Source organism: Anser anser, assembly GCF_964211835.1.
Source record: "Anser anser genome assembly, chromosome: 23".
NCBI lineage: Eukaryota > Metazoa > Chordata > Aves > Anseriformes > Anatidae > Anser > Anser anser.
This window is the reverse complement of record NC_139744.1, coordinates 3,734,615-3,746,920: the sequence shown is the minus strand read 5'-3', so window position 1 is coordinate 3,746,920 and position 12,306 is coordinate 3,734,615. Positions and strand designations below refer to the sequence as shown.

Sequence of the window (12,306 nt, the reverse complement as noted above, 5' to 3'; positions counted from 1 at the left end):
ACCTCTGACCTAACACTAACAAGGCCTCCACTAAACCGTATCACTAAGCTCTACATCTAAACGTCTTTTAAATACCTCCAGGGATGGTGACTCAACCACTTCCCTGGGCAGCCCATTCCAATGCCTAACAGCCCTTTCGGTAAAGAAGTTTTTCCTAATATCCAACCTAAACCTCCCCTGGCTTTCACAGGGATCTCACGTAGTCAGGATCTTGGTGAAAATAGTCAAGGGCTGGTTGCGAAAGGTCTTGTCAAGGAAGCACGTTGCCAAAGATCTGTGTTTTCTCTGGAAGTTGTGCCTGTGCTAAAACACGCTGAATCCTACAGTCTGTGGCTTTTGCTGTATGGGAGACTGCAGGAGGCACGAGGGGGAACGGTGAAGGTTCCCTGTGCCACAGCCCGGCATTCCTCTGCTACAGCGCCATGAACTTGAGTCACACGGGCCTGAAATAAACCAAACTGACCAGTGGAAGCTAGAGCTGCTCTGGCCCGTCCCATTCTTGTGGTTCGTTTTGCTTCTTGGGGTGTGCAGGTGGGTATGTGTGGCATTTTGGGCACCCTCATGTTGGTGTCCAGAAGAAAGGGTTGGAAGAAGTGCCCTGGCGAACGCTCACCCCTCTCCTCTCCCCTGCAGCTCTGACGGCGGCGGCGGGCCGAGGGAAGCTGGACGTCTGCCGGCTGCTGCTGGAGCAGGGCGCCGCCGTGGCGCAGCCCAACCGGCGCGGGGTGGTCCCGCTCTTCAGCGCGGTCAGACAGGGCCACTGGCAGGTGAGCTGGCCTCGCGCGGCTTCCAACCAACCCCTGATGAAGCAGAGAAGAAAACACAGCTCTTCTGGGGATTATAATAATGAAAAGAAGAGCTTTTGCCATTTTAAACACCCCGAGCTCCTGCGCTCTGCAGACAGCTTTTGTTTACGTGCTGTGTTATCACACCGTTTGGCACACAAACAGGATGCAGTTGGCTTAAAGGGTTATTTTTCCCTTTACCTGTCTTGCTTCTTCCTTGCCCTAACGCTGCAGCACTAATCCCAGAGGGCGACACACAACTCAGGAGCGCGATTTCAAGGTGTAGGGATCCCCCTGCTCCTTCCCAGCCCTTATGTCTTTCCAGCAGCCTCTCTAGGTGTGTCCCCGCTTTGTGTGTTGCAGATTGTAGATCTCTTACTCACCCACGGTGCTGATGTGAACATGGCAGACAAGCAGGGGCGGACGCCGCTGATGATGGCTGCATCCGAGGGACATCTGGGCACGGTGGAGTTTCTGCTTGCGCAAGGTCAGTGCTTGGAAGCGTGGTGGAGGCTGGCCACGGCGAGCCCTGCCGCTGTGTCCTGCACAGCTGGAGTTCATAGTATCGGGGGGGATTGTGACCCCGATGCTGGATGGGGCACTGGGAGAGGTTCTCAACATCTTACCTGGCTTTTTGGATAGCAAGGTTAGAGTAGGCAGAGTATTCATCTGGGCTATCCGCTTTGTTTTCTCTTTGATGCTCACAGCCTTGAAACCACACGTTTGGGTTAGTAATTAACACGGCAGCGTAGGACAGGTGCTTTGAGCATTGATTTAAGAATATGTTCTAGAACAATCAACAAGACAAAAATCAACAAGTGCTGCAACTGAACCACCAACGCTATGGACCAGACAAGTGAGACTCAGCTACGGGGTTTGGGGCACATTTTAACACTCCCATTTTTAGCACTAGTATTGTTACCCACAGTTTTGACACCCACATCAGCAGCAGGGTAAGGCCCTGACACGGGCAAGGATTTGGTATATTGGGTGAAAACAATACAGGATTGTTTCAAAAATAGTCTGCCCGTCAGTCTTGCACTCACAGATTCACTTTGCTCGGTACTTTCAGTGTCTCATAACTCCTCTTCGCTAGGAGTTACTCAGTCAACAAGAATGTCTTCCAATTTTACTCATTTCTGATGTAAATGTTTGAGGTGAGTCAGAACAACACAGTCTGCAACCTGTGCAAACATGATTATTACTTATTCTGTAGCTCCTTAGATCCTTTTTTTTTTTGACCGATAGCCAATGTTTGTTTGGTTTGTTTGGGTAATTTTCCATTATTTTTGGCTAGACATAGCATTTAATTCTTGTATCGTTATTTGATATTTTTACTTCAGGTAAGATCCCTGTTTGGGAAAGGGATATTTTCTTCATATCGTAAGCGACTGTGTCTGACCTCGTAGCCAGAACGCGAGACACTTGAACATTTTACATAGTAGTTGTAAAAACATTCTTTTTTTCCACTGTAAAATTGCCAGGCTTCCAAGTGCAAGTTTCCCCTTGCCTGTCTGTCCTGAGCCACAGGCCTGCAGGGTCCTTGCTGTTCAGGGCTGTAACCTGCAAAGGGATGTGACAAAGATCATTTTGAGGCATCAAGTTTTTTATGAATTAATTCAATTAATTCTCCTCTGTTTTGCTTTAAAAAAAAAATCAAATCGTGGGTTTTGGCAAACTTGAGAACTGTGCACGTTGCTGAAGACTGGGTCAGTGAAGGATGAAGATAGCAGATAACCTGATCCTGGCTTTGGGTGGCCAACAAATGTGCGTAATGCTTCCCTGGTTGTTTGGACACCAAGGGCCCAAGAAGTCGAATCCGTGGAAATCTTTTCACTTGAAAAGGACCATCCTTCTAAATAGCTTAATAAACTCCGCTAAATATGCTCTAACACATGGTCCTGAAAAGTTAGCTCAAGCCTGGGCAGAGTACAGTGATATATGGTGGATTTTAATTAAAATGGCTTTGACAATCCTGTTCAATGTTTCATTAAAATCAAAGTGTGTGAATCATAAGCCATAAGCATTAATTAGTGTGTTGCAAAGCAAATCTCATTTGACTGTACTTGATTAACACAGTCAGCATTTGTAAACACTTTTTATTAACAGAGTTGCAGTCATCGATCAATTTGAAATCCAAATTTCTGGAGTTACCTGTTGCTCTCGCTTAGTACCCAGAAGGAATGGACATGTGAACCGGGAAAACTTTCCTGGCTGCAGCTCTGCCAGAGCGGGTATTTGTACAAATCCATGTCAGACAAAGCAAATTGGTCTCGATAAGTGTTCAGTTTGGAGAAACCTTGATTCTCAATCTCACTTCCCTGCAAAAACCAATCCCTGATGTTTTTACTACCTTGAGGTGTTTGGTACGTGGGGTTGCTGCTCCTCACTGGACATCTTGTGCCTGTGACTCACACACAGAGCTGAGCCTCGTCCCCACAGAGGTGTGACCTGCCTGGGCATTTTTGGATGTGTCCTCTGTACTGAAAGGATCTGACCGGCCTGGCCCCTTCCTGCTTCTTTTTGATGCTCCAACAGCATCGATGGAGTTTATTTTTTCTCTCGCTGGCTCCCCGTCTCACTGTTTTATGCTTTAGTTAACTTTTTTAAGGCAGGAGCAGCCCAGCCCCTCTCAGAAGGAAGCTGGTTTACCCAGACAAAATCCCACTGCAGCAGGGATCGGTCCCATGAGCTCACCTTAAGCCACTTGCCCTCAAAGCCATCAACTTGTTTCGCGTCCAACTGCCTTGGTGCTAAGGAGGCCGGAGATGCCCCGAGGAGCGAAGGATGCCTTGTGGTGCAGTCACAGGGAGGTTCTGGGAGCCACAGCTGCAAAGGGACCTTAGCTCTTCTGTGGACGTCATGCCCAGCACGCACAGGAGCAGCGGTTTGGCATTTTTGAAGCAGTTTGCATTGTCCTCTCGTGGAGTCCTTCGGCTTGCATTGCTGCCCTGAGACCCTGAAGTCTTCATGTGTCAGCCTGAGGTATGGTGGCTCTTCCACTGGACTGGGAAAAGAGTGAGAAGGCTGAGCAATGATGAGGCTTTCCAGCCTTCCCTCTTCCTGTGGGAGCTTTCTCACCTGCTCCAGAAGAGTCGGGAAGAAAACACTAGAAGCCTTTGACTGTAAGAAAGGAACAAATAAGAAGGGATGAAATGAGGTTTGTCCTCTTTTACTGAGCAGAAGGTGGCCTCAGTTAGCTGAGGGTCATCTCGAGAGCTTTCAGAGAGCTTCAGAAGGGTTCCTGGTGCCACGTGGGGCACCATTAGAGGAGTTCGTCATAGATTTGAGCTGTCCTGCAGCCAGTGTACCACCTTGGCACACCAGATCGCCCCAGCCACTTGCTTGGCACCCGCCTCGCTGGCGTTGTGCGCTGCTGTTTGGAGGCAAGCAGCGGGCAGGATGCCGTGGCTGTGCTGAAAGCTCTAGGTGGAGCTTTCTGAACGTTATCTCCAGCAAATATTCCTGTGTTTTGCTCCTCTGCAAACAAGAAGTTGTGCAAGCTGGAAGACACAGCAGCTCGCTATCGCCTTGGTAATGTGTGCTAACCAGGGGATAAGTCAGCTGGGATGAATGGGAAGGTTCAGGAAATTCACATTACTCCCCCACTTGCTAAGCTTTCTGGAGCCAGTGAAGAACACACGGTGGGCGGTTTCAAGTTTACCTACAGGAGAAGAATACTGCAGCAGCAATTCAGCCCAGCCTGCTGGCAGGAGCATCCTGCAGGTAGCCACAGTTCCTCGGAGGAGCAGAGCTGATACACGTCTCTTCTGCACACTCAAGAGCGAGAGCCCTGCCTGTGCCATGGCAACAGGACTTGTCTTCGTGCCACGAAGAGGAGTGTTCACTTAATGCTGCTGTTCAGATCTCGTATGCGTACCCATATGCCGTATGAAGCAACACTGACCCGTTGGTATGGCAGCACAATTTCTTCATCCAAGAAAATGTCAAGTCCCCCTTTCCTTGGCTTGCAGTTGGCAGTAGTTTATCCCACAACGTTGTATTTATTTTGGGTAAAGTTCAGGGAGAAATACTGCTGGAAATTGTGTCAATTCGGTTAAAGGGGAAGGAGTGAGGAGGGGGAAATATGTGCTTCTTTAGAAGAAATGAGCTGAGTTGACTTAGTTCCCCTGGTACACTGTGACCTGCTGAAACAGCAAAACAGCCTTCATCCCTGACTCACACAGGCTGGAATGGGTTTAGATGAAAAACAGTTAAAAAGGAAGATTGAGGTCTCAGATGAGGGATGTCAAATCCACCCTGCTGCTCAGAAGATGTTTGCCAGGACAGCCTACAGAGCCACATGTGAAAAAGTTTGCAGCTTGGTGTGAATAAACTCGCTTGCCACGGTTCCCATCAGCACATTTGAAGTAGTGATGGAGGGTGCGATACACGGTGGGAGAAATGTTAATAAAGTAATTAATAATCGTATACATAGCGCTCTAAGCTGTCATTGCTACGTGGATGGTTTGTTGCATCCTACTGCTCAATGACAGAGCTCCCAGGTGAACTGACGCTTGTTCTTTCAGGTGCCTCCATCTCTCTGATGGACAAGGAGGGCTTGACAGCGCTCAGCTGGGCTTGTCTGAAGGGCCACCTGTCTGTGGTGCGTTCCCTGGTGGAGAACGGGGCTGCCACTGACCATGCCGATAAAAACGGACGCACTCCGCTGGACCTGGCTGCTTTTTACGGCGATGCAGAGGTGGTAAGTGGCCTGTAGTGTATGCAGAACAAAAAACGTTACAGAATGGTACGGCGTGGCTTGAAGTAGCAGCAAGCATCGTGCTTCCCCTCTGCACGTGCTTCCACAGGGGCAGTGCATGCCAGGGATGAAACCTCAGCACCGCAGAGGTGGTTCTGGCACAAGCAGTGGAGCAGAGCAAGCTTTGGCTGCTCGGACTTCATACCAGCAGCGCACAGAGGTCCCTCCGGAGCAGAACTGACTGTCGCCTTTGCTGTTGCAGGTTCAGTTTCTGGTGGACCATGGGGCCATGATCGAGCACGTCGACTACAGCGGGATGCGGCCCCTGGACAGGGCAGTGGGGTGCCGCAACACCTCGGTGGTCGTCACCCTCCTGAAGAAAGGAGCGAAGATAGGTAGGGACCAGGGGAGGACGCGCTGTCGGCTCTGTACTCAGGCAGGACTCGGAGCAGGGGCTTCCTAGTGAGCAGAAACCTAGCGTGGAGGTAGCCCCAGCCCCAGCTGCTGCTTCGTACTCCGAAAGCAGCCAGCGAGTCATGACTGCCTTGTCCTCTTGATTAAATTGGGATTGTTTTTGCTGTCGTATTACTTAGAAAAAGTTAATAAACAACTGTTTCTTTGGCAAGGTCTTTCCTCCGGTAAAGCTTTTTCTATCTTTACTAGTCTGAGTCGACCAATATACTATGTTCATGCATTGCTGTGAGCTGCTGCATTCACTTGCTCTGTGTATGCTTTCAGATTTTAGTGTTACCTGCACTGCGCCACACAGCTGCTCACGTTACGTTTTCCTGTGAAAGGGGATTTTGCTGGTGCATTGGCTTCTTTGCTGCCTGCCTCTCACAGCTGCTTTTTTCCTTTCTTTTTTTCACCTTCATCCATTTTTTCCCCTCTCTCCTACAACTTTTTGTTTTCTCCTTTCTTTGAAGGTTGTCAGACGTTACCGAGTCGCCCACGAGGTATATCTCATTGCTGTCAGCATCAGCCTCGATCTGATAGCTTTGTCAGCCTTGCTTTCTCCTGTTTGATTTAGCCTGCATGCGTCCCCAACACCTCTAATCTTTTAATTTACCTCACCTTCAAATAATTTTTTAAATGACTGTTGCAGAGAATAACTTGAACTCAAAAACTAACCCCCTCCCCCCAAAACGTACTGAATCTACTTACGCAATATTGTTGACTTATTCTTCCCCCACACTAATGAGTTGTCCCCAAATTTTTGCCGCCCCTGCCTCCCAAGTATCAGGCCTTGAGATAACAACTGGCTCTGCACGGGTGGACCCTGCGCTGGCCAAAGCCAGACGCTGCTGTCCCGCGGCATTCACCTGCCCAGAGCCAAGGTTGTCCCCAGCCCAGCACGGATCCTTCGGCACGAGCCGTGCTGAGACACGGCCTTGCCTTTGTAACATCCTCCAACTGTTTGGGTTTTCTGCTCTCGTATTTCACACCTTGTGAAGTTGGAAATCAAAATCCAATTAAAAGCAAAATGCCTACCGACAGTCAAACTGCAGATTTCCTAGGACACCATATATATTTTAATTTACAAGTGCTCTTTATGTAACCACTTTGATTTTCCTTTCAAACCCGGCTTACTTCCCGACCACGCTGCCTTCCCCCCCCCCCAGCTGGTTCTGCAAACAGCACTGCCCTCTCGTGGAAATGGCTCCCAGCATTTCCCAGACGCGGCGGTGGTGATTAGCGTTAGCCTTAATGACTGCCAAGGAAAAAACGTTGCAATGTGGATGACGTTCATTTAAGTGCGAGAGGAATTGTCAGCTCAGTCCTTTGGAGCACTCTGCTCTTTGACCATGCCAAGTTGTTCTCTCCAGCAGAAATTCCCACCCCAGGATATTTTTTCCACCCAGCTTCCTACCACCCTTGCATTGTATGAGTTTTTTACCCATCATGCATCCTGTACACTACAGGTCCAGCAACATGGGCGATGGCAACCTCCAAACCAGACATCATGATCATCCTGTTGAGCAAGCTGATGGAAGAGGGAGACATGTTTTATAAGGTGAGAAGAGCTTTTTAAGAGAAATTGAAAAAAATGGCGCTTACAGCATACATTTCTACAAGGTTTTGGTCTTCCTTTGGTAGCTCAGTGAGCAACGCTGCTGTCTTAAGCCATGGCAAGCAAACACTGCTGCTTGTGGGATCCCACGTGTCGCAAACTGTTTGGTTTTGGTTAGTGGGGTTGGGGAAGGGGGAGGGGTTGATTGCCAAAATCTGTAACAAGGCTGAAGCACAGCCAAGTCTGTCTGCATGCTGGCTTTCAGCCAACACTTCATTTCCTCCTTGGAAACACCAGGACCTAAGTGTTTTGCAGAGATCCTCAGTGCCGATGCCATTGCGTCAGATCTGGCAGTGTTGTCATTACCTAGCTGGCGCTCTGCTGTGAAGCAAGGCAACGAGACAGGATAGCCCAGGAAAACTAGTAAAAGAAAGTTTTTGTAACGAAAACAGATTGTCAGGACACAGATGGCTTTGTCATGTCCTTCAGCCCATGGGAGATGTTCCACCACTACAGTTAGAGTCTTTTTTGCTCCGTGTTTATTTTAAGCCTATCTTTAAAACCTGGAGATTTGCACACACACAAAAAAATGTGCAAGTACAACAATGATTCACTGTTAGGCTCCAAGGGTGAAGCAGAAAATATGCAAAGCTGGCATTGTAACTGGAGTTATCTGCCAGAGATACGTGATACAACTGAGAAACCTGAGTCTGAAAGGTTTTAAAGCTTACTGTTCGTAGCTGTAAAATTTATGTCTGGGTCGTCGTGAATTGCATGTGTCCTAGATCCCATTTTGCCCTCTTTCTTTCACCCTAGCAGCCATGGCTGCCCACCTCCAGGGCGCAGATCATCCCATCCCAAAAACAGGTGCCCAAAATAGCAAGGCTGAGTCACCCTTTGAAGGTGACTGTTGCGTCCCAATAACTATAAAAGGAACCCAGTTGACAGCCTTAGATGTAGACACCTAATTTCTAGACATCTAAAGTCCGGGGAGATGAATCCCAATCCATTCGTCCAACATCAGAGCCACATCGGTGCCACAATGCTGATCTTTGCTATTGCAGAGGCTTCTTGGAGCCCCAGGATCTCCACCCAAAGCCCAAGGCTTTTTATTTCTCACCTTCCCTAGTGCTTTTTAAGCTTTGAGTTAGACTTAAATGATGTGAAATGCTCGTTCCCAGAGACCAGCTCCTCAGCACAGCCCGTGGAGTCGCGCTGCAAGTGCACGCTGTGTGGCTGCTGGGGCTCTCGCACAGGATCAGCCCCTGAGCTGTTAGCAGGGTGTGAAGGCTGCACCTTCCCATAGGAGGGGTGTGGGGTCCTCTCCAGGAGTGGGGTAAGGATCACCCAGCTCAACAGACCATTTACCCAGACACCAGATGGAGTTGTATCGAGTCAATTTAACAATTTCTGCGGTTTCCCACTGTAGCTTGACAACGCTGTGTGACGTGGGAGAGCTCAGCTTGCACAAGGCAGCTGCATTCCCTGATCAAATGTTCCCTTGATCAAATGGTCTGGCTTTCCTTCCTAGAAAAGAACTAAATAGTGATGTCATGTTACCTTAACCACACAAAGCATTCTTGGGGCTGTCGAATTCTCTGCAGTGAAGTAAACTCAACCAAAGGATGTGTTTTGACCCGTTCTCCTTCTATTAGAAAGGTAAAGTGAAAGAGGCTGCCCAGCGCTACCAGTACGCTCTCAAGAAGTTCCCCAGGGAAGGGTTTGGAGAAGACCTGAAAACCTTCCGTGAGCTGAAGGTGTCGCTCCTTCTCAACCTCTCCCGATGTCGAAGGAAAATGAATGTAAGTCTCCCCGCTCTCCATGGCCTTATGAGCAAGCTGCCAGCTTCCTGCCTGTGCATAAAGACATGTCCATCCTGTAATTGTGCTTTGACCTCTGAGATCTCTCCTCTGGGTAACCTGCTTGTCCTTCATAGTGCGCTGACATTTTATAATTCAAAAGAAGTAATGATTTAATATGCATTTCTGATGATTAAAAATTCATTGCTATGTTTATAGCTTTTTGAATTTTTTATTACTCCCTTTTGATGATTATGTGAATTGGGGGTGGAGGCATTTTCCAGATTTCTAGGGCAGTGGTGAGGGAGGAGCCAGGAGATGTGCTCCTTTGAATACTAATTAATTTAAAATGAAGGAGCATATGCTTAGGGGGCTAGCACTTCCCCAGGGCAGTGACTCATCCAGAAACACCCCCACATCCTCCCTCTCTTCCCAGAACTGCCATATCACTGTCACTCTCCCTGCTCCAAACTAGCAGCATCTAGCAACAAACTTCTGCAGCATGTCTGTTCTTCCAGCAGACAAGTGCCACCTCCCCCTTGCTCTCCGTTCAGCAACTTTCACCTCTATAACTTTAAAGTCTCCGTAGGCTCAAAAAAGTGAAATCCTCCGCCAAGGCTATGAGCCAGCAATGATTACACTGGAAGGGAGGATGGGATTTTGTGACACGTTCCTTTTTTTTTAAGCTATGAAGGAGACAGATGAAAAGCAATGGAAATAAAATCTTAACACTGGTGAACAAACAGCACAGTTTTCAGAAAAAGTGTGAATCTTTTCCTTAAACAAGCCAACTCCCTGCTAAGTCTGTACTTTAAGGACAAGATTCCCAGCTTACTGTTAACAGGGGAATCCCAGGTTTTGTGATAGGGAATCTCAGGGGGCTGTAGTTGCTTCTGCATTTTTTGCACCTATAAGCTAGACCGTAAAGGTACCTACCACTTGACTACGTTTAGTTATCAGTGTCTCTTCAGTAACTGCTACTGAAGATACAAACAGAAGTATTTGCCTATAGACCAGACTTACAAATTTTCCCCTGTAGATTCAGAAGCAAAAAACTTCTTACTGAAGACTTTTACATATCCAAAACAAATTTCTACTAAACAGCAAAGTGGCAGGTTATGGCATGTGCCTCAGAATTTGACAAAATCACCCAGGACGAGGCACGGTGCTGTTCTGTGGCCTTTTGTGCTTTGGAGGCGTCACCTGGCCCTCCTCCATCTCCCGGTGGGAGTCCAAGCGGAGGCAGTGCCAGGTAGCTCCCACCCCCGTGGCACCCAGGGAGCTGCAGGCAGCGCAGTCCTCACTGCAATTCATTTCTTCCTACAGCAGACACCGCAGTTTGCTCAGATGAATCACGCCGCGAGCTGTTCCAGGCAGGGTGTCCAGATAGCAAACTCCAGCATGGGCACCTTAGGGGAGATTAAACCTCACTCGGGGTTTCGCTGGGTTATGGGTGACCTTACTTCTTCCTGCACAGCTGCTCGGTGCAGGCCAAGTGGCCATGGTGCGCTCACAAACTCCACTTCTAGCCTGGTGGAGTTTGCTTACTAAGTTTGTGAATGAATAAGGAATATTTTTAGGTTCTTTAGCCCTGAGCAGTTCTGGTAGAGAGCCCAAGTCAAGCAGTCCAAAGCTGTGAGTATTTGGATGGGAAATGAAAACCCCTCCACTGGGAGATCTCCTTTGCAGGTGCTCAGCTGAGCTCAGCAGTATGTGTAGCATTCGGGACGAGGGCAAGGGAGGACAGCTGGCATGGTTTGAACCATAGCCGCTGGCCTGACCTCATGGCACTGCCACTCAACAGCACCCAAAGCAGTCTCCCAAGGCAATCTCCATCCCATGTTGTCACCCTCTTCCTCCCCACTCCAAACAAATCTCCCAAGTGTAGGGGAAAGGCAAGGGAACCGTGAAATGGGTGGCAGAGGTAGGAGACCTTTGCCAGGCAAGTCCTGTTTGTAGCTACCAAGGTATCGATAGTCTCATGTAGAGTTTTATTCAGCCCCTCTGAAGTATGTCAGTGTTGCAGAGTGGGAAGCAGAGGGCGTGGGAAAGGTTTCCTATTGCTTTTGACTGTGGAAAAAAATCCTTCATGAGATTACATTCCAGCCTCTGCAAGACCAGATGTTTCCTCAAGACTGGAGGTTGTTGGACAGGGATTGCATGCACTTGTTGGGGACACAATCAATGAGAACGGAGCCAGTGGCACACTGGCCTCCGGTGGGTGCTGACAGCATCTGGCGTTACGGCGAGAGCTTTGAGTCTTTGGGCATGCCATCATAGCACTCTGATCGTAAATGACGTGGAATCCGTGTGAAACATTCCAGTACCATCAAGTTTTCCAAGTTAACGTGCAAAAAAAAAAAGTCCACATTAAGTTTGTTTTCTTCCCAGATTGTATATATTTTTATTTCTCTATCTGTCCAATTACTTATCTCCACACCTATTGTAATGACAGGATTTTGGAATGGCGGAGGAATTTGCCACTAAAGCACTGGAGCTGAAACCGAAATCTTACGAAGCTTACTATGCAAGAGCAAGGGCCAAGCGCAGCAGCAGGTGAGGACAGAGAGACAAGTGAGAGGGGCTGGGCTCTTCAAGCCTGGCCGCACCGGTGTGGGCATTCACCATGCAACTCTGTGCAAGTGTCCCCGTGTGAAGAAGTGTCAAAGAAACGTTCATTAATAAGATTACAAAACTCCAAAGTAATACCCTCCCTCGTTCGGTAATTTCTGCAGACAGCTGAATGTGAATGTTTCTGAACTGTTCATCCTAGGTGAACTTTGTCTGAACACCTTACTGCACTGGAAACCTTTACACCTAGCGTGGGTTTTCATTTCAAAATACCTTTTAGTTCAACCACAACTTGGACTCGAAGCAAAATACGATTCATGGAACCACTGTGGCCTGTGCTGTGCCAGAGGGCAGACTGTTAATCACAGTGATTTCTTCTGGCCTTCAAATCTATGAATCTCTCTGTCCTGCAGCACACGTTGCAAGGCAGTGCTGATG

The 12,306-nt window shown here is 48.4% G+C and overlaps 1 protein-coding gene across 25 annotated transcripts in view; it reads left to right on the top strand.

Moving 5' to 3' along the window:
• The window catches only part of TANC2 (tetratricopeptide repeat, ankyrin repeat and coiled-coil containing 2), a 282,115-nt gene that overhangs the window by 260,488 nt on the left and 9,321 nt on the right, over positions 1 to 12,306 (top strand). For 22 of the 25 annotated variants that reach the window (XM_083809549.1, XM_083809550.1, XM_083809532.1 and 19 more), the window contains 8 exons: positions 634 to 767; positions 1,149 to 1,272; positions 5,315 to 5,490; positions 5,750 to 5,882; positions 6,414 to 6,443; positions 7,410 to 7,501; positions 9,154 to 9,300; positions 11,753 to 11,853. In XM_083809549.1, the coding sequence (XP_083665675.1) occupies positions 634 to 767; positions 1,149 to 1,272; positions 5,315 to 5,490; positions 5,750 to 5,882; positions 6,414 to 6,443; positions 7,410 to 7,501; positions 9,154 to 9,300; positions 11,753 to 11,853 (937 nt within the window). The remainder of the gene's footprint in view (positions 1 to 633; positions 768 to 1,148; positions 1,273 to 5,314; positions 5,491 to 5,749; positions 5,883 to 6,413; positions 6,444 to 7,409; positions 7,502 to 9,153; positions 9,301 to 11,752; positions 11,854 to 12,306) is intronic. The other 3 variants (XM_083809540.1, XM_083809537.1, XM_083809533.1) reach the window with 1 other exon arrangement.